Below are 26396 nucleotides of genomic sequence, written 5' to 3'. Positions count from 1 at the left end.
TTTTGGTCACTTTGTGGAGAACACTCAACTATCCACTCACAAGCATGAAAATATAAACCTATACATCATTTATGAGAAGGGCTCCAACTTGGATAAAATCAACAAGTATGCCACTAGCTCTCACAAATGGAAAAGAAGCAAAATTTTAACACAATACCATGAGGAATAAGAGACTTACAATCTCACTTATAAACATGTCATAAGCTTTTGGGACAAATTTAACGCTATGTTAAGCAATCGTAATTGGACTTATGTAAAAGTCATAACTATCTGAGGTCGGTCAATAATAATGTTTGTGTTAATACATGCTAGAGAAATGATATGTAAATCCTCCTCCTAAAGTTATGCCATACAAGAAAAGAAAATGAAATGGGATGATCAAACACAAACGCTAGGAGGATGGTCCATTACTTCAATCCATATTTCATGACACTTAGGACAAACTTATGCATCAATCCATAGTACCTTAAATGATTCATGATCATATAGAAGGTAGATTTGAAATGATGAAAGTTCATCAAGCACCAATCCACACATCATGAACAAGATGGATACAAATTCATCCAATTGATCAAAAGAAAAGAAAGGGATGAAGATGAAAGGGGACAAAAGAGGTCACACCCAAATTGAATCACAAATTTGATCAAGTCATCATTAAAATCAATCATCCATTTTGGTGGATTGGGGTTTTCACCCCATCAACACCCAAGGTCCATTGAGTTTGATGAGACTTAAAGTCAAAATCATCATGATCCATAGCCAAGAGAAATCCACAAGGTCAAACAAATTAAAAATGCAATTAAATGAAATGTAAATGCATTAAAGGTATTTTTATATGATTTTTAAAATGGAAATAAAATGGAAAATCCACAAAGTCCTTCAAAACACCAAATAAATGACCAAGAAAATTATGGAAGGTTGAAAATAAAATGAGAAACATATAATAAAATTTTCAGAATTTTAAAATACAGAAAAATATTTTTAAACCAATTAAAACAAAGGAGATAAGAGAAAATTCATGAAAAATAAAAAATCAGTGAAATAAAATGTGAAAAAATAAAAATCAGATGAAGAAAAATAAAAGAGAATTTTAGAAATTATTTTGGGATTTTTTGGATAAAAAATGAAATTACTATAAATATTTAAAGAAAAAGAAATTTAAAGTAATAAAAGAAAAATAATTAAAATCAGAAAAAACCATGAGCGTTGCATCACGCCTCATTAATTGACGTGACAGATCCAACACTCCAAATGATGAGAAACAAGATGGAACGCGCTGCAAGCCAAACACATGATTCAATTTGAATTTAACCAATCAAAATATTTCAAAATGCCAACTTGTCTGGTCCAAACTCAGACCCCTTGAGAAATACTTCGGTCATCTTCTCCAGTGAGTCCTCATCGGATTTTCATCGTTTGGTAACTTTAAGACACGAGACCACCATCATTGTGATCCTCTTCTCATCCCAAATTCAACCTTATGCGTCAAATTCATTTATGTGAATTGAGCAAAGGGAATTTCAAAGAAGTTTCAGAAACAAGCAAAACACGAAAAGTAAAATTAAATGATGAACATGATAAATCAACACCAAATAAGTTAAGGGAAAACATCAGAGAGTGAAGGACTACATTGTGGTAACTTGTTTGAGTTTAAATGATGCTCAAAACTACCTTGTCCAGATGGTGATCAGAAGTTGATGAAGCTCGATCTGGTTGGAGCAATTCAGAAGGTCGCAAAGCTTGGGAATTGTTGCAAAAGTTTTAGAGGATGTCGATGGATAATAGAATCAAGAAAATGGATTGAAAAATGCTGAAACTCAAAACACGATAGTTAGATTTTCTAGAAAAACTTCAAGTTGCAGCAGGGGTTTCTTGACTTTCCAAAGCTTTGTAATTAAGGCAATAGCTTCCTCAATTTATAGGTAATGTAATTGGATTCAAATACGTGTGGAATGATGCGAAATTCGTGCAAAACGAATTTGATCCAAGTGTGTGAAAAGTGTGACTTGAAACTCTTTAAAACTCAGCCAAATGATGCATTTTAAGTGTCAATTAACTTCTGGAGGTTTAATTAAATATGTTTAGGATCAAAATATTTTCTAATTTGGCTTGGAATTGAGTTTTGTCATATGATTAAATTTTGGACAATGGTGATTTCTCCAGTTTCAAGTCACCATGTTCAACTCAATGGGGCATCCTACTTAAGAGGCTTTTTGATCCCATTCTTTTTGCAATATGTTAACATCATGATCAAGATTACAATAATCCAAGAAACTTTGCATTTGGATGCTTGAGCACAAAGTTATGGTGTGTTGAAGTTGGCATAAAGTACTGGTTCAATAACTTAGAAAATTTTGAGTATTTCATGGCTGAAAATGACCTATAATATCCCAATGAATTTCATGGCCTTCCAATTATAGTTTGACCTTGGTCTTTGAAGAAAACTTATAGATGACATCACAAATGACATTGTGCAAGAAGAATCAACTCCATATGTTGAAAATTGAAGAAGTTATGATCTTTGAAAGTTAGCAAAAAGTCACTTGAAAATAGGTCAAATTTCACTAAGTCCACAAATGACCTATAATGTCTCAAAACCTTTGATGATCCTCCAAGTATAATTGACTCTTGTCATGTAAAGAGAAGTTCTAAAGGATGTTGAGAAGAGTCATATGCAAAAAGATACATTCAAAAATGTTGATAATTGAAGGAGTTGTGATCCTTGGAACTTTGACCTCAAAATGTTGACTTTTAGGTCAAACCCTTTGGAACAAGCTTGTGCACTTGGATTTTCCTTGTATTTCAAAGCACCTGGGTGATCATATGAACTCAAGATAAGGTGTCCTTGATAGTATCTTGATTAAATTGCTCAAAGCTTGAAGTTTCTTGTTGAAGAAGGCATAGAAATAAACACATGAACCTTTGACTTTCTTGAGAAGTAGGCCACCAAACTTTGAGGTGCTCTTGACTTGAGAGTAAACTTAAGAGAAACAAGACATATTTTTGGTATTTTTATTAGTGGTTAGATAAGAAATGGATCAAATAAACATTAAGGTAAAACAAAGAGATGATTGGTGATCCTTGCAAGAAGTAAACCCAAAGATGAATAAGGGAAATGTCAAGATATGACCTTGCTTGTATGCAAAAGATGCAAATGAGATGTTATATCTTAGGGTTAAAAATGAGGGTATGACAAATGATTAAAAGTTTCTTTATGTCATAAGGATAATTGTTAAACTATAAAATAACTTACCACATAATATCTTAATTTAGTGTTTAATGAGCCATTTAGATATGCAACATTGAAGTTTGACAAGAAATGTGAAGTGAACTAGAAAAACACATAATAACACACATGTTGTTTATTGAGAAAAAAAATCACTAAATGGGTATGTGAAGTTGCAAGGGTAAGTTATTTTATTCTCTTGAGTTTGTGGGTGGGGCAAAACACCTTTGAAATTGTAAGATGCGAGTTCATTTACTCATTTAATATATGATAAATTTTTAATTCACCTCATAATAATTTAAATAACTCTCAAATTTTTAATTTTGATTATTTTTTGAAAGATCCTTTCATAAGTATTTTCTTATACTTATTTAAAGGAGTTTTAAAACTCTTCTAAATAACCATCGCTATCTAACGTATTTTTTTTATATTGAAGAATGAATTGCAAATTAGCAATATACAAAATTTTTGACAATGGAATTTTGAGACGATTTAGAACAATAAAATGAAATACTAGAAGAATATTTATGGAGGCAATTTAAACCATATCAAATGGATTCTTCTATAAAGATATAATATAATATAATAAGAGTGAATTACAAAGTATATGTGAAACAAATGGGGTTATTTAATGGAATTTAAAAACCCCATCAAATAAGTATAAATTGATCATCCATATCCATACATTAGACAAACATACTCAACCCAGAATCTATAATGAAATATAAACAAAAATGAATCTATTACTTAGAACGAAGTATAAGAAAAATTCATCAATTTTAACCATATCAAATAATATCATATCCAAAATACTATTACTTTTATTTTCAACAACTTATCTATTCATATCTTGAAAACAATATTTATTACGCCTAATTATTACTCCGATATGGTTCTCATATCATTTTTTTACTTCTATGATGAACACATGAAAAGAAATTGAGTAGAATAAAAAAACTTTTGTTTTATTTCATTCATAATTTAATCTTCCTTGTTTTTTTTGTTTATAACCAAATAAATGTCGATATTATGGGAATGCCCATATTTTAATTTTGGACATTGACAACAACTCAAAGGATGATTTATTGATATGCATTCTCCTTGACTTGTTGATTAATTCCATATATGGAGTCCTCACCAAGACTCAAGTCATTCCTAGTCTATGCAAGTTTTCGGTTGTAGAGTCGATCTTTATTAATCTTCTAAAAGATGTTACCAGCAAAAACTTTCTTTCTCTAATCATGGATTTGCACTCCGTAGATTCGACACCATATATATCTAACCCCACCACGTATCTTGTTTCTCATTCTCTACCTACAATAAACCATTTATTGAATAGTTAATTTGAGTCTTTTACCCCTTCTCGGAAGTCTTCATCTTTGTTAATTTTCATGAATACATTCTCTCCCCCAAAGGAATAATTTTTATCGTGACGATAACTTCCTTTTATCATTCTTTGTTGTAAAAATGGCATGTCTTATATGTTTCACACGCACCCCACGAAGCATTTCTTCGCCCATAATATTTCTTCCTCACTCACTGTTAATGATATGCATACAATCTCTCGCACTTCTTCCTTCTTATAATCTTTTTGTCTCTATTATGTTGTTTCTACTTTGTCTTGTACCCTAAATTATTCCAGATTACGTTAACATAAAAGTTTCCTTCCATTCTTCTACTTTAAAATCTCTTAAACCTTTCCTTGGAACAGTTTGCTCTGATATATGATCCACCTGAGGTTTGAACTTTAATTTTCTTTGCATGTTGAATATATTATTGACTGAATGTGACAAAATTATTTTTGTTCTTGCAAATCTAAACATGTTAATCCACATTTTATACGATCCAAACCATATGTCCTTTAGTTGATTTTCTAACCACACTTGATTGTCTATTCCAACAAATCTAACGAATTCGAAATTTTTCCCATTCTATTTCTTTTTTTTCACGATGTGCACGTCAATCACTTCTCCCCATTATCAAAAGTTCTCTCGATTTTTTTCTCAACGATGTCTATTGATAAGTTGTTTACGTAACATGTAATTGTTCCGTCTTTAATCGATATAGGTCTATCCATCTTAATGTGACCTAATTTTCTTGCTCTCCCCCTTCTTGCACTCCCCCGTGTCCAGCTTCCATCTCTCTCATTTTCGTGTTTAACCCAATTAATATTGTACTCCACTATGTCCAACTCTCATCTCTCTCATTTTTGTGTTTAACCCAATTAATATTGCACTCCCCTGTGTCCCAGCTCCCATCTCTTTCATTTTGGTGTTTAACCCAATTAATAATAATGGGAGAATTATACAAACAAGTTCTTTACTTTTTTTTTCCTTCTACATATATACTTTGTAATTTTATTTTGGATTTAATCTCTTTATTTAAAAATAAAATAAAAACTAACAATTTTAAGGATATTATTTTTATCTATTTACAAATATCAAGAGAATAAAATATTAGCCTTTAATTGTACCAAATTTGTATCTATTTATAAATTTGTTAAATTTTAGACAATCAACAACAACAACAAAAAAAAAAAGACAATAAAATTATCCACTATTACAATTTGAAGAACTAACTTGATAATTTACTTGTAATTTAATAACACAACAAGTTGTTTGGTTTCTTTATTGCTTTTCCTGTTCTATGTTCATTTCCGAGTATTGAAAACGGCATCGTTTTATCTGAGATTGCACTCACTTTCAAGTTTCAACCCACCGTAGAAGAAGAATTATAAGCAAAAAAAAAAAAAGAAGAAAAAACTCCAATCTGAAAACTGCGAAACCAGAAACTGAATTATCAACATGATTCATCTTCAAACATTGCCTGAACCCTAACTTTTTCCCCACTTCTTCCCAACACTGATCAAATTCTGATCCATCTCCGATCCGATCCGATCCAGGCTCGGAATCACTCTCCAATGTCAGGTGCAGCCTCTGCTCTCTTCCTTCTCGACATCAAAGGCCGCGTTCTCATTTGGCGCGATTACCGTGGTGATGTCACCGCCGTTGAAGCCGAACGCTTCTTCACCAAGCTCATCGAGAAAGAGGTTCATTTCACGCCTTTATTATCCCTCCTTGTTTAATTTTGTTTTCTTATTTCACTATAATTATTCATTTTGTGCTAATAATGGTGGAATTGGAATGGATAATTTTGATTGCTGTTTTGTGTGAGTATGGATGGTGAAGCTTGTTTTGAAATTGTGACAGGGTGATCCACAGTCTCAAGATCCAGTTGTATATGATAATGGTGTGAGCTATATGTTTGTACAGCATAGCAATGTTTACCTCATGACAGCAACAAGACAAAACTGCAATGCCGCAAGCCTTATTTTCTTCCTTCATCGCATAGTTGATGTAAGCACTAGTGGTTTTGAATAATTTGGATTGAAAATTTGTGTAACTTTCGATAGTTTAGTTATGCATTGTGCAATAATAATTATTGATTGGAATGTGTTTGAGGCAGGTGTTCAAGCATTATTTTGAGGAATTGGAAGAGGAATCTCTTAGGGATAACTTTGTCGTTGTGGTAAAGTGCTTGTGTATCTATGAACTTAGTTTTTTATTTGTTGCATTAATTCATTTGGGTAAAATGCTGAATTATTTCTTTGGTTGGCAGTATGAACTACTTGATGAAATAATGGACTTTGGTTACCCCCAATATACTGAGGCGAAAATTCTTAGTGAATTTATTAAGACAGATGCTTATAGAATGGAAGTTACACAGAGACCTCCCATGGCTGTAACAAATGCTGTATCGTGGCGCAGTGAAGGGATAAACTACAAGAAAAATGAGGTCACTGTTATAAAAGTGAAGATGTTTCATTTGGATGTGTGGTTTTATGGTCTAAGCAACCAATTAATATATTTTGTTTTCAGGTTTTCTTGGATGTGGTGGAGAGTGTTAACATACTTGTCAATAGCAATGGGCAAATAATTAGATCTGATGTTGTTGGTGCACTGAAGATGAGAACATATTTGAGGTTTGCTTTATGCTTTCCCTGAGAACTACTGAATTTCAACCTCTTAGAGATGTGCTACTAGTTATTTGGGTTTAGTAATATGGCTTACATAGGTTTTTTGTTGGGGAGATTAGTCAGAAATCATTTAGGTGTCCTGTCCGAGCCAAAGTGTGTTCCGACAGCTATTTGAAGTAAAAAAAACTATATTTTCTATTGTACACCTAAGTGAATTGTCTGACACATGTGATATGTGTCGATGTTTGAAACATGTCAGACACAGGACGTGCCTAAGACCAGTGGGGCCCATGCTTCATAGATTCATATAGATCCTAAACTGCCTGCTTTTGCTTTTGGCTGTTCCATAGTCACCTGCTAGTCTACTACCTTCTTGTTAACATTTTATTTTATACATTCCTTTTCACCTTTGCCTGTAGTTTTAATATAAAATAAATTGATGAATTATGAGCAATATAGTGAAGTCATGATTTGTGTTCTTTAAACTTTACATTCAGTAGTAGCTATTTCCATGCATAGAATGATCAAAATATATTTTACACAGCCAAATTACCAACCACCTGTTTACATGTCTTCGTCTCCCCTATCTGGCTGTATTAACCACTGTTGCTGAGATTGATTTGCCGAACTGAATTCTATTGTTTCACTTTTTAAAATTCATACTACATATATTATAATAACTTATAACTTATATTTAGTTATTAAGAAAACTAATATTTTTAGGTACTATTCAATGTTAAATAACATTATTCGACTTCCCTCTATATAGGTTAATTGTAATTATTTCCAAATAATTTAGTGATTTTTAAAAATCAAGTATTTATCCTGTGTATGACACGGGTTTCTACACTAATTTCAAACTAATGATGAGTTTTCTCCAATATGGTGAAAATAATGCTGCCACAGCCATATTTCATGGATGTGTTTTAGCAAGGTACTCAAAATCCTCAAAGACTCATTATCTTTTTTTGAACTTACTACATTGTACAAAGTTAAGTAATTTTCGTCACTTAAACACAACTGCATAAAATCCTTGAGAAAGTGTTCCCAAGATCCAATGATAAGCTATTTCCCGTTATTCAATTTGACATGAAGGTGTTGTTAAAATAACTCACAGGCAGTTTAGGTTTCATCATTTTCAGTAGGGTCTTTGGAAGAGCTTATTTGTAGTTTATTTATTCTTACTTTTCATGACATAAGTAGCTGTGTAAGTGTTTGAAAGGTACTTATGAAAATATCTTATAACATCCCTATAAGCTGTTTTCAGTTTATTTCCTAGGAATAGCTTCTAAAAACAGCTTATCAGGATTTTACCCGCCCCTAATTTGATTCCCATGACCCCAAGTTCTATTTATGCAATTTAGATAAAGTATATCTACCTCTATCTAATTGAACAATTCTTGTTCTGTGTCTGTAAATCCATATCCATATCCATTCCATGTCTTTAAATAATCCCTGAAGAATAAACCTATCTTACTTGATAAGCAATTCAATTCTTTACATTGGAGTTATTGTCTAATCAAGCCATGGAAAATAAAGGGTGTGAGTTGTGCAACACATTAGCATTAGGGCACACAGGAAAAAACAACAATAATGGCGACCAAAGCCTTTTTCAACTAGGTGGGTGGGTTACATTATATAAATTAAGTGGCACCTTTGCATTTTATCCAAAACCAATTCTATAGTGTGGCACTCTAGCTATTTAATTCTTGGTCCTTTTTAATGGTTTCACTTAATATTTTATTAGGCTACCCGTTTTCTATCCAACTTTTCTGACCCGAGCATCTATTGATCTTCTTTTCACATATTTAAACCGTTTTCACCTCTATTGGTCTTCTATGATTTACATTTTCTTCAACTCTTCCATTTTTTGGATGAGACTTTTGCATGGAGTTGGCTGCACAAGACTCTGAAATATTTGGTTGGTATAGAAGCCAGTCTTCTTGACATGAGGGATGGGACTTTTGTGTGGAACTGACAGCATAAAGGTCTATGAAATATTTTATAATTGAAACTACTGGTGCTAGGGACTTACGATAGTAAGATTCTGGTGGGATTATTATTTACTTGTCTATGCTATTCAGCTTGAAGATAAGGGGAATGTTAGGCAATTTTTTTCTATTAAATTACAGGTTCCCATAACACAGGGTCTTGGATATGATTTGTAAAAATACAAGTATGGTAAAAGATTAAGGTTTGGCTGTGATGTGCATAGAAACACGGTGAAGGGATTTGAAGGAAGCATCTTGTCAATGGATAGAGTTAGGGCTTTTGGGAAATTGTGATGTTTGCAGCCTCAACTTAAGTGTTCTAGTTCTGTATGTATTCAAGGGAATTTTCCCTATGGTTTCCTAATAAAATGCAGGTTTGCATGACATGCGGTGTTGGATATGTTTGGTAAGAATGGTAAAAAAATTAAGCTAGGCTGTGATGTGTAAAGATATACGAGGAAGGGCTTAAAGGAAGGGAGGCATCTTGGATAGATTTAGGGCCTTTGGGCAATTGGGAAATATGCAATCCTTGGAATTTTAGTGCTCTAGATCTGTATCTCAATTTTCTTCTAATGAAATGCAGGGTGGCATGGCATTAGGTTTTGGCTGGGATGCATAGGTATGAGTATGGTACTTGTATTGGGTATGAGTAGTATGAGATAGAACATTTTTTAAAAAGCCAAGACACTGGTGTGTCAATATAAAATATAAAAGTAAGATATTTTTTTTTATAATTATAATATAACATGAAACAACTAAATTGTTCAAACACAACAAAACATCAAAATAAAAATATATATTGGTTCCCCAACTCAAGATTTAAGCTTGATAATATAACATGATTATACAAATTCTGTCAAAAAAAACATTATTATAGAAATAATATTAAAAATATATATATTTGTCATGAAAAAATGGCTATAGAAGGAAAAATAATGGCATAGAAGACAAAAAAAGACCCTCTAGCAGTTGAAAAACACACACCAGTCAAGAGTTGTAATAAGAAAAAAGAGAGAATGATAGAACCCGTACAATCAAGATAACAAAACCGTATATCATTGATTGGAAAAGATGAGCTCATGAGCTCTACAATGGTAGGAAATGGAAATTGAAAAGAGTAAACCAGAGTTGTTAAACTCCTAAGTCCTAACTATAGCAGGCAGTTCCCAGACCAAAGAATATTCTCCTAACAGATTGGTAACTACTTTTCTAAATGCCTTACACACTACCTTTCCCTCTCTTTTATAACAGAAAATTCCCTAAAATTCAGGGAATATCCCAACTAACTATTATTTCCAATGCGTCTACAAACTCCTAGATGCTGTGCTTGTATAATTGGGTGGTTATCACACGTGTTGGACCTTTCCCTCTTTTATAACAGAAAATTCCCTAAAATTCAGGGAATATTCCAACTAACTATTATTTCCACAGTTTCTACAACCTTCTAGAAGCTTTGTTTGTATGATTTGGGCCCAAATTGGGTTATCACACGTGTTGGACCTATCACTGCCCCCCCCCCCCCCCCCACCCACACATACCACACCACAGAATCAACCTTGGCCTCAAGGCTATCTATGAGAAGAACAACAGAGAAAAGGAGGTTATTCGACCCTATACCCTATAGTTTTATTGGTAGAAAAAGGATATTACACGAGAGAAGATACTCTCCTACACCGGTTTAAAACCACTCAAAGACTATAATATGCCAAAGATCCTCTCAACGGGGAAGGAAAACCTTATTTATAGACTTCCTTTACATAGGGATAAGGTAAAGGATCTTAGAGCTCTATCCTAACAGAAAAAACAGTTAAAGAACAAACGTTACAGATTGCTAAGCAAATAAGAAACCGAATAAAACTAACACACACTTAGAGACTAACTAACACTTAGGAACTAACTAACGGAGGCTACTAACTAACACTTAGGCCTTATTCTTATGTTTCCTCCTGTAATACACCAGTAGGGGTTTACATACATTATTTTCCTTCTATCTAATGAAAGTAGCAATTGAAGTATGTTTCTCTTAAGTAGGTGGGATTAAACATTGCATCATTAGATATTTGGAGATATGTCCTACTACTTGACTCATATTACACCCTTGTTTTGCCGTTAATATTGGTTTGGAACACATTGCTTTTGTTGTGTTTTGAAATATATTTTATTCTAAGCAACTTCTGTGATTGTGTATTTATTTGGAAACTTAAATATTTCATCCATGCCTTGTTGTGTAATACAGTGGTATGCCAGAGTGTAAACTTGGCTTAAATGATAGAGTGTTATTAGAGGCACAAGGTAGAGCGACTAAGGGAAAAGCGATTGACTTGGAGGACATCAAGTTTCATCAGTACGTATACTTGATTTTCTTCTTATATTAACTAAATAAAAAGTTATGTTGCATATTTAATATGCTCTCTTCAAGCATGTTTATGTTATTCTTGATTCTAGTTCTCAAACTGTGTTGATGCTTGATGAAGGTGTGTGCGATTAGCCCGATTTGAGAATGATCGAACAATATCCTTTATCCCACCCGATGGATCATTTGATTTGATGACATATAGGCTCAGCACACAGGTTCCTATCCTCTAGATGTGAAATGATTTTCTGTTTGAGTCGTGCGTTGACATACAAATGTATTTTCAAAGTGTTTGCTGATCATATGATCTCTATTTCCAGGTTAAGCCTTTATTTTGGGTGGAAGCACAAGTTGAAAAGCATTCAAAAAGTCGGATTGAGATTACGGTAAAAGCTAGGAGTCAGTTTAAGGAACGTAGGTACTGATATGTTTTTTTAATGGATATATATGTTCTTCTTTCCTTAGTTTTCTTTCATGGAAGATGTAACCACTACTTACCTTTAATTTATGAATTAATTCAGTTGTTTGATCTAGATTTTATTTTTGACCACCCTACATGTATTTACTTCTCCATCTATTAAAATAATTTATTTTTACAGCACTGCTACAAATGTTGAGATTGAATTACCTGTGCCTGCTGATGCAACCACTCCAAATGTGCGGACATCAATGGGATCTGCAGCATATGCACCTGAGAAAGATGCATTAATTTGGAAAATAAGATCTTTTCCTGGAGGCAAGGTATTGGTTGACTTGGAAATGTTTTTTTTTTTCCATGAATAACACCCATGATTGATATACTCATTTTATTGTGAAATAACGAATTTGGTTTTCTTGTTCAACACCATCAGGAGTACATGTTAAGGGCAGAGTTTCGTCTTCCCAGCATAACAGACGAGGAAGCAACTCCAGAGAGAAAAGCTCCTATACGTGTAAAGTTTGAGATACCTTATTTTACTGTGTCAGGAATACAGGTATTGCTAAACGTACCCAAATTTCTTTTTATTTTCTAAATATTTGTTAATTCCATTTCTAGTATTATGTATCTTTCACGCCTTCCTGCTTTATTTGTCTGATGGTGTCTCACCTGTCATTTTCATTATTTCCATGGGGATGAAAGTATTTTATAGTTCAAATTTGTTTTCACAGTTGAGTTTATATTCGGTTCAGAGTGTTGATAGATGGTAAATCATTAAATCAGTTTTGTTGGATTAGAAACTAATATACATCATTTTATACCTTTCTACTAATAACAGTTTTTGTGTGTACTAGATATGAATTTTATAATATTACTAAATGAAGCATCATTATTCACATTCACATGATATAACATTGAAATCATGATAGGGACTTGGATACTATGGGGTGCCCAAGCCCCACATTGAGTAGTATTGGATGCTCGGTTGAATATTTAAGTGTCTCGGTTCTCCCCGTAATAGTTAGCCTTCATGGGTGGTTTCAAGTGCTTACTTAGTATTTATAAAATGGTATCAGAGCCAGATGTTGGCCCCTTGGAAAGCGCTACTGATAGAAACCAACTGATATAGAATAGAAAATAGGGAAATCCTTTTGAATTACAAAGTAGTACCACAGAACTTCGAGGGTCTGCACCTCCCAATGCCAAAATGGTCCTTTTCCTATCAAATCCACGGTGATCCACTCCCCCAATCTCTTCCCCTATTTATTCTAAACCTAAACACTCTGATAATAATTATAATAATTACCCACTAACTCTCCTAATAATTTAATAACAGTTAAGAAACTGAAACAGCTACCAACAAAAAGGTTGACCGAAAAGGCCATAAAAAATGTCTTAAAGCGACCTGAATGTCGGCTCTCTGGGGTGGTGCTATAACAGGAACTTCGGAATTGTGGGGTGTCCAGTGCCAGTCTCACTTTGAGTATTTAAGTGGCTTGCTTCGTTTGCCATTGTAGCTAGCATTTGAGGGAGAGTCTTTCAATTGCTTGGATACTTATCAGCCACTCTTGACCAAAAATATATTGAATCTATGATATCCTTTGTCAGTTAAACCAGCCTTTGATTAATTTAATCAAGATGCTAATCAAACATTTATGTTTCGATTTACAGGTTAGATATTTGAAGATTATTGAGAAAAGTGGGTATCAGGCTCTTCCATGGGTGAGATACATAACAACGGGTGGAGAGTATGAACTAAGGCTTATTTGAGATTTGTACCTTCGATTGGTGTTCAAAATTTCACCAAATAACTGTATCATTCAATGAACAATGACTGAAGCTGGTGGACAGTGGAGGGAGTCTTAAGCGAATTAATTAGAATATATTTGGCCAACCACAACAGACTTGATGTCTTGAAAGTTACTGTCAACTGAATTCATGAATTGAGTGTTGGCCGAAACTGTTACTATTCCCGTTGGTCAATTGTGTGTTGATTTATATATTTTAGACCCCTTTCTTTTTGTAATCAGAATGTCCATCGATGTCCTATGATGTCAATTTGTAATTTGGTTTACATTTTTAAGAGAACTACTGGTTTTGTATTTGGAAGGAGACCAATTATAGGAAGATAGTTGATTGTGATACAGGCCATCTATGAAGAATTAAATGTTTAACTTGTTAAATGTTTAATTGTGCATTTGCAAAGTTTAACGCATCAATTGCAGAAAAGCCTAGTTGTGATTCCTTTGGGTATGTAAAGTTGTAGTTTAACGTGAAGGTAAGTTTCATAGATTCAAGATATCAGTAACAGTGGTGATTTTTAAGAAAATAAATGGAAAGGGACATAAGGGCTCTAAGAATTAAGTTTTATCTTAACAGAATTTCTTATATTGGAAAAATATCCTATGAAAAATTTAAAATGTCATTCAGATTCTGGAGATATATTTCTAGACGCACTCTTGCACCATTTTATGATACACCAAATAAGCATTACTCCATAGTAAAATAAAATTTTATTTTGGAGATGCATCTTCAGGTATTTTCAACAAATATATTAATATTTGAGCAGTCCAATGAATATTTTGGAGATGTATCTTCAGAGGTTTGTGATAGAATTTTAAAATATTTGTCACCTTTGCATTTTAGGTATTTACGATGCATCTCTAGAATAATGAAACATGATTTTGATAAAACAGTCATCTGCATGATTAAAGACCCATACTTCACTCCAAACCCCAAAAGCCCTTTCATTCTCAATCAACAATTCCACTCCAATTTTTTATCTTGTGTTTAATCACATCAAAAGGAGTAAAAGAAACTGAAATTTCAGGTAAAGATAATTCATTTCAAACCTCATTGATCACATTAAGTTTGTTTTTAGTTTGAAAAAATATGCGTTGAATCTAGAGATGTATTTTCGAAGTTTGTATGAACTCTTCTGGAGATGCATATTTGTAGTCCGTCAGTTCTCATTTTTTAGCCTCTGTTTATAATTTTAGCAGTTTTTGAGTTTTTTTTTACTATAATTATTTTCATTAGATATGATGCACTCCGATGTTTTTCCCAAACATGTTATGTCTCTGGATGTCAAAGGTGTTGTTGCGAAGGAAGTAGATGTTGACAACCACTTTAAAAATGAGCAAGAGTTTGAATTTCGTGATCAGATGCTTCAATGGATACGTACGGAGGCCTCCAAACTGGAATTTGATGTGGTAATAGGAATGTCCGATAATGGTTAAGATAGAAGATGTGCATTTGTGACAATGACATGCGAAAGAAGTGAGAAATATAGATCTATCTGGAATTTTAAACGAGGTGACATCAGTTCAAGAAAATGTGAGTGTCCCTTTAAGTTGCGTGGTTATATATTTGCAAATAAGAAATGGAGATTTAATGTCATATGTGGTTTACATAACCATGACTTGTGTGTAAAGCTAGTTGGTCATCCGATTGTGTGCCGCTTCATGTCGGAAGAGAAAGAATGCATTTCAGATATAACATTGAATTTGGTTCAACCGAAAAACACATTTGCAACTTTGAAACGTAAAAGATCTGAAAATATCTCAAATATCAAAAAAGTGTACAATATTCGGTACCAATATAACAAGGCGCTAAAGGAGGGATAAAAGTGAAATACAACAACTATTGTAACTTTTGGATGATAATAATTATGTTTATAGGTATTGAACACGCGAGGATGGAATAACTGTTAGAGATATATTTTGGAATCATCCTCATTTCATTAAGTTGTTCAACACGTTTCCTACCGTGCTCATCATTGATTCAACGTATAAGACCAACAAGTACATACTTCCACTATTGCAGACCTCTGTTGGGAATATCTATTATGTCGGGTTTGCATTTCTAGAGAGTGAAAAAGAGGATATTGTTACTTGGGCTTTAGAGGTGTGTCAGACAATGTTGAAGGACCAACCAGAGATATCGAAAATAATTGTTACCGACCGCCTGCTTGAATGAATTCATTTGCAAAAGTATTTCCTACTTATGCATTACTTTGTATGTATCACATAACAAAGAATGTGAGAAATCGGGTTAAACCCGCGATAGGGACGAAACAAATAAAGGCCGAAGATGGAAAAATGGTGAGGGTGAGTGTGATAGTGGAAAAAATAATGGATGCATGTAGTGTTATAGTAAATTCTTCTACTAAAGATTTATATGTCGATTATGTTATACATTTTAGGAAGGTGTACGAGAAATATCCAGATTTGTTGAAATATGTTGAAAGCACAATTTTGGACCAGGTGAAGGAGAATTTTTTATGTGCATGGACCGATTAGGTTAGACACATTGGGAGTACAACAACAAATTGAGTTGAGTCTGCCCATGCTACATTGAAGAATTATGTGGGAAATAGTAAGGGCGATTTGGATCGAGATTGAGACTCTGTGAACCAAATGATCAAGAACCACCATAATGAGATACAAACATCATTTGGTCATAACATCACAGTTTTTGAACACAGATTTGAAGACAACAATCTTTATTCTCAGTTGGTCGACAACATATCTCGAGCAGGTTTGAATTATATTTTTCACGAAGCAAAATGAGTTGATAATGTAGACAAAAATCTTTATTCTCAGTTGGTTGACAACATATCTCGAGCAGGTTTGAATTATATTTTTCACGAAGCAAAATGAGTTAATAATGTAGGCTCCGATAGCGCAAAGTGTGGTTGCGCAATTGTGATAACCTATGATGTCATGAAAGACGGTAAATTGAATATCTTTATCTTGACCGAATGGAAAGTGATACAAGATAGATTTTTGAAAGTCGATGATAATATGAAATTCCACATCAAAGAACAATTGAGAAAGACTGCTTATTCGGAAACCACTAACTTGTAACCACCATCTCAACCGGTAAAAGTAAAAGGTACTCCGAAGAAGGTCAAACTTACACTGATTGACAATTCAACGGTGTTGTCTCCTTCGTATTTTAAACATGTTGACAAAGTTTTGGCGAGTTTCAGTCATGCATGGTATTTAACAATAAGGAGATGGAAAGGGATGCTATAAAGGGATATACTATTGTAGAGGCTGAAACAAAGAACTCTTGGGGAGTGATTTTTAAATCTCATACTTGATGACTTATAAGACATAAATCAAATAGAATGTGCTTTCATTTAATATTAGCAAAAGGTAGACCAATTAAAGTATCATATTTTTCTTACTTATGTTTTTCTTACTTGTTGAAAATTGATTTCAATTTGTATTGTATTACAGAGACTTGTCCCAGTATTTCAAGGTTTAAGTGGTCATATGGACAAAAACTTTGTGTGAAGCATTTGCATGGTAATTGGAAAAAGAAATATCCTAGGATGGAATTGAAAGAAAGTTTTTGGAGTACTATAAGGACTACAACTATTCAAGAATCAGAGAGGGTAATGTTAAGGATAAAAAGTTTGAATGAAGCTTCTCGGAAGGAAATGAAGGAGGTACCAACATAATATTAGAGCAAGTCATACTTTAAGACCTACTCAAAATGTGACCTCCAGGTAAACAATATATGCAAAACATTTAATAGAGAAATACTAAAGTATAAGGACAAACCAATTGCCACCATTTTAAAAGGGATTAAACATTACTCGACTAAAAGGATGACACATTAGAAAGAACTTATGACCAAATATGTTAGAAATGTTTGCCCTAGAATCCAATTGGTACTTGAATAGAATAAGAGATTTGCAGCAGGTTAGACTCCAACATGGCACGGTGATGATGACATGACTATGTTTGGAGTAACAAATGGAATTAAATATATTGTGTCAATATGAAAGAAGAAATTTGTATTTGTAGGAAATGAGACTTATCTGGGATCCCTTGCAGTCATGCCATGCCATGCCATGTATATGACATAATAAGAGAAAATCCGAAGACTTTGTTTTTGGGTATTACAAGTTTATAGGAACATTTTATGCTTTCATGTAGTATCAATGTTATTGTAGGAAATGTGTCTAAACTTATGTATTGTTATTTTGTTCAGGAAATCAACTTTTCAAAAGACTTATTCACACATCATCTACACAAAAAATGGTCCTCAACTTTGGCCTATAGATGATGAATTAAGAGTGAATCCACCATTGCCGAGAATGGCAGTTAGATGCCCTAAGAAGATGAGGAAGAAAACACATGATGAACCCAAGAATCCACACGTTCTGCCAAGGAACCTTACAACTGTTACATGTCATAAGTGTGGTTCCATGGGACATAACATGAGAACATTTAAGGGAAATAGGGAAATAGATAGGGACATGCCAAAGGATGAAAATAATACCAAGAAGTCAAAAAATACAAAGAGAAAGAATAAGGGAGAGAAGAAGTCAACAAATGTAACACAACCTACCCAAGAAATTGGATCTTGTTCACAAGTATCACAACCTACTCAAGAATAACATTTATATTATGTCTTTGTATTTTGGAATGTCTTTGTACTTTGCAATGTCTTTGTATTTTGGAAGGTCATGAACATGGTCTAGGTAATGTTTTGTATTTTGGTGTCATGAACAAGGTTTGATATGAACAAGGTTTATGTAATGTTTTATATTTCGGTGCAATGAACAAGGTATGATATGAACGAGGTTTATGCAATTTCAATATTTTAATGCAATGCAAACTATGTTAATACATGTCTGATATGAATTGTCAATAGGTTTGTTAATACATGTATGTTATACCTGTAAATCTAGGTTTGTTATACTTGTAAATCCATGTTTGTTATTTAGTTCATTTCAACATCAATACTGATCCAAAGTTGGCCTGTCAATTCAATGATCCAAACTGGCCTGTCAAATTGTTACTACATGTCTGTTATTTGTGTTAAATTGTCAAATTATTACTATAGGACTATTATTTAGTTCATTTCAACATCAATAATGCAATGTTACAAAACCTGTTATTTTGTTCCTTCAACAATAACATTTCATTCAATAGTAACATTTCATTCAACAACAACATTTCATTACCGAACTGTGTAACATTACACATTACATTGCATGTCACACTTTGATGACAACTTAACTGAATCAACCTAATCTACTTTACCTAATCAACTAATTTATTATATTTGATACAACTAATCCAATTAACAACACAAATATCATTCCCATTGTAAACTTGTTCGTTATCTAAAAGTATTTGATTTTCAACTTCAATTCATCCTCTTTAATTATGACATCATTCAATTTGACATTTTCTTGGTTTAATTTGACATTCAATTTGACATTTTCTTGGTTCAATTTGACATTCAATTCCTTGACTCTTTCATACATTCCTTCATCATACCAGACGAAGTGACTACACCTCTTATATCCCTGAATCTAGAATTAGAGAAGAACACCGAAGGATTTTCTAAAAATCACAAAATACAATAGTTCATGAATATAACAAATCGAAGTAATACCTCATACACCCCACAACAAAAAAACAACGACCTGTGTTCAAATATGTCAAAGTAGTCATCAATGGAAAAGGAAGACCACGCTTGCATTTGTCCTGATTAGAACGAGAAACATAACAATTGCTTGATGTGGAATACTAGGATATGGTGATGAGCGAGCGGTCGTGATGATGAGAATTTTTTTTTAGAGTTTTCTAAAATTAGAGAAGAAGAAATCAATTTTCTGAGTTGCACTTCAAATGGGAAAGAAGAAGAACATATGTTTAGGTTTCCCAACATTTGTTTTATAAGAAAATGAAAACAATTTAATTAATGCTTATTTTAAAATGTTTTCAAAATTGATTTTAATGACGTGAACAAGTTTTTTTTAAAATTGGTCAACATTCTCTTTGATACATTATAAATGGATCTACCACATATACAATAGAGGGGATAAAAAAAATCAAGATTGTTGAATAGAAGGGATTTAAAACCTGATTTTTTAAAAAGAGGGACTAAAAATATTATAAAATTTAAAGAAAGAGGACTAAAAATGCATTTAATACTTTATTTATTTATTTATTTTTAGTTGGACTACTCTCTAATTTCTAGATTTGTTAATACTACGTCTCTAATATTCATAAAGTAAAGTAGCTTCAACGACAATTTAATAGTTAACATAAACTAAAAAGAAAATGAAAGTAACAAATTCTAACTTATATTTATTAACATAATCATTGACTACTGTTTCTAGCACTAGTCTTAGTTAGAATCTCACTATAATTTGAAGCAAGAACAACACGATAGACAATATGTGATTTGTTATGTAGTTGTTCATGACAAACATTTCTAACTCTTTTTGAATTGTCTTTGACAAGATAAGAAAGACAGAAATGCCTTAATATCATAATTTTTGACTTATAGCCTCAGAAACACATGATAAGTTGATAATCACTCTAATATTTTCTGAGTCTCTTTGAAAGAAAGGTATACCACGATATATATTTTAAAATAAGTTAAATATATTAGTGATCTTTATAAATTTTTTAAATTTTATTTTTAGTCTTTATTTTTTTTAAATGTTCCTCACAATATTTTTTTTCATAATTTTGACCTCTCATGTCAACGTCCGTTAACAAAAATTAACGTGGCACATCATGTAAAAGTTTTTTGATGATTGAGTTTGCATATAGTAGTGTCCATGGACGAAGTCAGAAATTTTATGTTTTGGGGACAATATATTATTTACGAATTTATAGCATAATATATCTACGACGAATAGAATTTAAAATTATAAAATATATATCATATTATAAATTTTATCTTTAAAAAAATTAATAAAATTTAAGTTTTTTATTTATGTAATCCTTTTAATTTTATTATCAACAATAATATTTATCTATCTACTTTTATATATAATTAATCGATGATGGTATGAGTAGTTGATTGTAATTTTTTATAATGACATCTTAATATTAAAATAAAAATATATAAAACAATTAATTTTTTTAATAAAATATTATTTTGAAATTAAATACAAAATCAATTTATCTATATTTTAACCGAACACATTTTAAATTTAAATTAACTTTTAAAATATATAATTCACAAATGGAACCCTAAACAATTATTCATATATTTACATTCTTTTAAATTATTTTTGTGTAACAAATTGATCATTTAAGTTTTTTTTACAACAACTTGGTTATTTAGATTGATTTCAAATCTTTTTCTTCATATTTAGAACATTTAGAAATTTGTGACGGTTGTATTTCTCGTTGTAATTCATCATTTTCATAACCACTCAAAATAATTGCATCCACAATTTATACATTCACACTGTTAAAAAAGACTAACGGTGTACATGTTTGATAACTTAAAGGACCGAGTTGTTACACACAAAAACTTAAATGACCAATCTATTATACAAAAATAATTTAAAAGACTTTTGATGTAATTTTGTCTATATATCATATAATTTTAAATTATAAATACATAGCAAAATACTCTTTCAATTATTTGATAGATTATTATATTTAAAATAAATATTTTTTATGAATTGTTATATAAATACATAATAATATTTTAAAAAATAGGAAATATAATGGGGGCACATGCCCCTTACCACCACACGTGGTTCAGTCCCCGGTAGTGTCAATGTTACCAAGATGATGACGTGACATGCAACGTGGCTAAGGTCACCATATTACTTGAGTCAAAAAATTCGTAGCCAATCCAATCCATAGTCATTCATAATTAATTTGTAACTGTTGGTGCAAAGGTAGAATATATGATGAATGGAAATATTCTTATTCAGAGAATGATGACTACAAAAAGGATTAAAAGTTACAATGATTGACACCCTATTTATAAGCCTCTAACAAACTTAAATTTGAATCAAATCTAATATTTAAATCTAATATCTAACAAACTTAAATATGAATCAAATCTAATATTTAAATCTAATATCTAACAAACTTAAATATGAATTAAATCTAATAATTAAATCTAATACCATCCCTTAATTCATATTCCATCAAAACTTGTAACACCAATTCCATCCCTTAATCTGAGAAATTGATCAGTCTTGATTATTCAGTTTTGTTTATAAACTATGAAGTAGTGAAAAGAAGATGGAGCAACAGGTTTTGCTTATCGATCTATTCATAGTATCATAACGCAAGAATTGATGATTTGCGGGTTTCGCTCTTTTCAAAGTTCTCAATGAAGGAAAGCTTTCTAAAGTTCAGGTAACAATTATTACAGGTTTGCTATTCTTACACTTGATTCATACACTACACCGTATGAACAGTATAAGAATAGTATTTAAAATAATAAATAATAAACATAACATATTGTAAGATGGATGTGTGGTATTTAGTGTGGGCCATGATCACACTCTCTCTCCTAACCACAACCACATACACAGTATCTCTGTTTCCATTTCTTCTTCTTCTTTCTCTTTCATGCCGTCCATGTTTCCATTTCTTCTTCTTCTTTCTTTTTCGCGCCATCTACTCATCTCTTCTTCAACTATTCTTTTCTTTACCAAATCACATACATGGTTTTTGAAGAAAAATAGAAAATTATTTAGAATCATTATGTGATGAAGATGAAGATTTAACTCAGTAAGTTTCTAGATATCATTTTTGTAGATTCATTCCATAATATCAATGTTCTTCTTTTGGATCTACTGTTATAGATTTCATATGTTTATTCATGTTTGCTCATTAACCATGTTCTAAACAATATTCATCTACTTTGGTCACACTGTTAACCATGTTTATTTACTGTGAAACGATTTGATTCCATATATTTACTCATGTTGGTTCGTTAACCATTTTGGGAATTGTATTAACCAAGTTATGTCACACCAATAAACAACTCTGTAATAAACAATGTTATAAACCTGTCCACATGTCTGGGAGTTTATTAACCAAGTTATAGACAAGATTAACCATACTTGTGAATGCTATTAACCAACGTTGTTATAAATTTATATTATACATAACAGTGACATTTTTGTGCAGTTTGTGTCAGAATGGATAGTTCAAGCATTTTTTTATAGAATATGGTAGTAGTCAAGGGGAAGATGTAGAAGTTGATCACGATGATTGTGGTGGTTGTGATGATGACACACTTTGGGTTCCTGCAATCGGGATGTGTTTTTCTTGTCTAGAGGAAGTTAAAACATATTATCAAGAGTATGCTTTAAAAAAGGGGTTTGGATGGAGGATTAGATCATCGAAAAAAGGAGATGACGGGGAGGTCAACTACCTAATACTTTCATGTTCAAGAGAGGGGTCTAACATTTCAAAAATTTCATGCACGTTAAAGACATTACCATCTAGAGCAAAAAATTGTCCTGCCAAGATTTGTATTAAATTGAAACAAGATGGTTTTTGGTACATTACACAATTTGAATCTAACCATTCTCATGAGACTAGCCCTACAAAAGCAAGATTGTTCAAGACTAACAAGAAAATGAACTTACATGTGAGGAGAACAATCCCAATCAATGATGATGCGGGAGTAAGGATCAACAAGACTTTTCAATCGCTTGTTAAAGATGCAGGAGGACATGAAAATATTCCCTTTTGTGAAAAAGATGTGAGGAATTATATTAACAAAGAGCGTCGTGCAATTGGAAAAGAAGGTGATGGTAAGGCTTTGATTAGTTATTTTTGTAAAATGAGGGAATAAAATACATATTTCTTCTATGAAATAGATTTGGATGATGATTTTCATGTGAGGAATGTATTTTGGGCTGATGCAAGAAGTAGACCCGCTTACGAATATTTTAGAGATGTTGTAACTTTTGACACAACATACTTGACTAACAAGTATGACATGCCTTTTGATGCATTCGTGGGTGTGAATCACCATGGTCAATCAACATTACTTGGTTGTGGATTACTTTTAGGTGAAGACACGGATTCTTTTGTGTGGTTATTTAAGTCATGGCTTCGTTGTATGCTAGAAAAAGCACCTTTGGGTATTGTGACCGATCAATGTAAGGCTATGAAAAATGCTATTGAGTTAGTCTTCCCTACAACTCGTCATAGGTGGTGTTTATGGCATATAATGAAAAAAAATCCATAAAAGCTAAGTGGATATGGTGAATAAAAAAGGATCAAGTATGCAATGAAAGAAGTCGTCTATGATACATTTACAACAGCTAGTTTTGAAAAAAAAATGGTGTTCGTTCATAGAAAAGTTTGATCTCCAAGAAAATGATTGATTGGGTGGGTTATATATTGAGCGTCATAGGTGGGCACCAACTTTGTTAAGGATCTATTTTTGGGCTGGTATGTCAACTACGCAACGTAGTGAGAGCATACATGCTTTCTTTGATGGATATATCAATTCTACAACAAGTCTAAATCAGTTCGTGAAACAATATGATAATGCTCTTAGAAGTCGGGCAGAAAAGGAATTTGAAGCTGATTTTAATTCGATGGATACAACAATTCCATGTGGGTCAAACTCGTCCATTGAGAAGCAATTCCAAAGTGAGTTTACGAATGCCAAATTCAAGGAAATTCAAGTGGAATTCAGATCTAAAATGAATTGTTTTGCCTCATTAAATAGTATGGAAGATTGCTTTGCTACGTATCATGTGTTGGAGGAGATATTAGTTGGAGACATACGCAAAGAACGAGTCTTAAAAGTTGTGCTTAATAAGGAAAACAACGATTTCAAATGTGAATGCTCATTATTTGAGTTTAGAGGTATTGTGTGTCGGCATGTGTTATCCGTATGTAGTCAGGAGAGGATTGTAAGTCTTCCAGAGAAGTATGTTCTAACGAGATGGAAGAAAAACATTAAAAGGAAGCATTCATATATCAAGACTAGTTATGGTGTAACAAAGTTGAAGTCACAAATGGACAGGTTTGACAAATTATGCAAGCATTTTTATGAGGTTGCTGAAGTAGCTGCTGAGTCAGAAGAGACTACCGAAGACCTCCATGAAACATTACATTTGTTTAGCTCTAATATGTCCACAAAGGATAGTTCCCTTATTGAAGAAAACCTCAATGATGATTTTAATCCAATCAATAGTAATAGAATTCGCAATCCAAAACATGTCAAGCGTAAAGGTCGTCCTCCATCTAAAAGAAAAACATCTGTCGCCGAAACGATCGCCAAGAGGTCAAGGAAACGAACAAAAAAAAGTGATCACGCTGAGGTTACTACAGTATGTCTACTTTCGTTAATAAATGATATCTTAAATGTGTGTGTGTGTGTTGTGTGTATATATATATATATATATATATATATATATATATATATATATATATATATATATATATATATATATATATATATATATATATATATATATATATATATAATATATATATATATATATATATATATATTATATATATATATATATATATCTATATATATATATATATATATATATATATATGTGTGTGTGTGTGTGTGTGTGTGTGTGTGTGTGTGTGTGTGTGTGTGTGTGTGTGTGTGTGTGTGTATAGAATCTAACATTTTGTTTCTTAAATGTGTAGGAGTGCAATTTTGGAATGGTGGAAAATCAGTTTGGAAGTAATATTTGTGTAGAATCATCTCTTGAGGTTGTTAATGGAGAGCATTACTTAGATTCAAGTATTGTGGTTTGTGTACATTATAAGATTGTATTAAATAATGTTTGAATTCACATGTACCATTTGAGAGATTCGTATGTACGAGTTGCGGAAAACATATGTAGATGTTGAGGATAAATTAAGTGTACTCATTAAACTACTTGTTTATTATGTATTTGATTTTACGTACGTCATATTTTAGATTTTTGTATGTTATTGTACAGGTTGGAAATTGTATGTCATTCATGGATCTTTTGACAACATGTGAAACAACCTTGACGGGTTCATCTCAAGTTTGTACAAATTCATGATGATTTTGTGATTTTTGGTTATTGACTAGTGGCATGTGTATTTTGGGGAGACTGACACTTATCTATACTATTTTGAAATTTTTGACATAATGGTATGATGTTCAAACATTTATTTTAATCTAGTTCAAAACATTACATGCACTAACAATAGTTACATTTGGTGGTGCAGGTTATTCAGGTGGAATATTCGGGTGGGATGTTGAAAGATTGTAAATTGAATTTTGTATTAATCCAAATTGTAAATGGTGTAGTATTGTAAATTGACTTTTGTCATAATCCAAATTGTACTGAACTTTTTTGGTGTATATAATATATAAAATATTTTGTTATGCAATTGTAGTCTCAGACTTGGTTAATACACTGCACGAAGTTGGTTAATGGAAGTTTAACTTCGGTTAGTGCAGTGCCAAACTTTAAAACAAGAAAAATTGCAGTCCCAGACTTGGTTAATACATTGCACGAAGTTGGTTAATGGAAGTTTAACTTCGGTTAGTGCAGTGCCAGACTTTAAAACAAGAGAAATTGCATTCCTAGACTTAGTTAATACATTGCACAAAGTTGGTTAATGGAAGTTTAATTTCGGTTAGTGCAGTGCCAGACTTTAAAATAAGAG

General features: G+C 32.2%; 2 protein-coding genes across 3 annotated transcripts; both read left to right on the top strand.

The window, feature by feature from the left end:
* The first annotated feature begins 5863 nt into the window (after window positions 1–5863).
* On the top strand, window positions 5864–14147 carry LOC127074932 (AP-1 complex subunit mu-2). 2 transcript variants are annotated; one of them, XM_051016354.1, is made up of 11 exons: window positions 5864–6275; window positions 6436–6582; window positions 6692–6754; window positions 6845–7021; window positions 7105–7208; window positions 11430–11537; window positions 11668–11764; window positions 11867–11964; window positions 12146–12287; window positions 12398–12520; window positions 13636–14147. In XM_051016354.1, exons 1-11 carry the CDS (start codon window positions 6147–6149, stop codon window positions 13732–13734), a joined length of 1287 nt encoding a protein of 428 aa, XP_050872311.1. In that variant the 5' UTR covers window positions 5864–6146; the 3' UTR covers window positions 13735–14147. The 2 variants fall into 2 exon arrangements, with proteins under 2 accessions (XP_050872311.1, XP_050872310.1); XM_051016353.1 differs by having other exon boundaries at window positions 6692–7021.
* Window positions 14148–23022: 8875 nt separating this feature from the next.
* Window positions 23023–26042, top strand: LOC127136936 (protein FAR-RED IMPAIRED RESPONSE 1). The gene is made up of 6 exons (XM_051063446.1): window positions 23023–23524; window positions 23591–23900; window positions 24133–25060; window positions 25398–25502; window positions 25697–25765; window positions 25953–26042. Exons 1-6 carry the CDS (start codon window positions 23023–23025, stop codon window positions 26040–26042), a joined length of 2004 nt encoding a protein of 667 aa, XP_050919403.1.
* Window positions 26043–26396: the final 354 nt, after the last annotated feature.

This window comes from Lathyrus oleraceus, chromosome 4 (genome assembly GCF_024323335.1).
Source record: "Lathyrus oleraceus cultivar Zhongwan6 chromosome 4, CAAS_Psat_ZW6_1.0, whole genome shotgun sequence".
Classification (NCBI taxonomy): Eukaryota; Viridiplantae; Streptophyta; class Magnoliopsida; order Fabales; family Fabaceae; genus Lathyrus; species Lathyrus oleraceus.
Note: the sequence above shows the minus strand (reverse complement) of the source record. Positions and strands in the feature narration are given on the sequence as shown.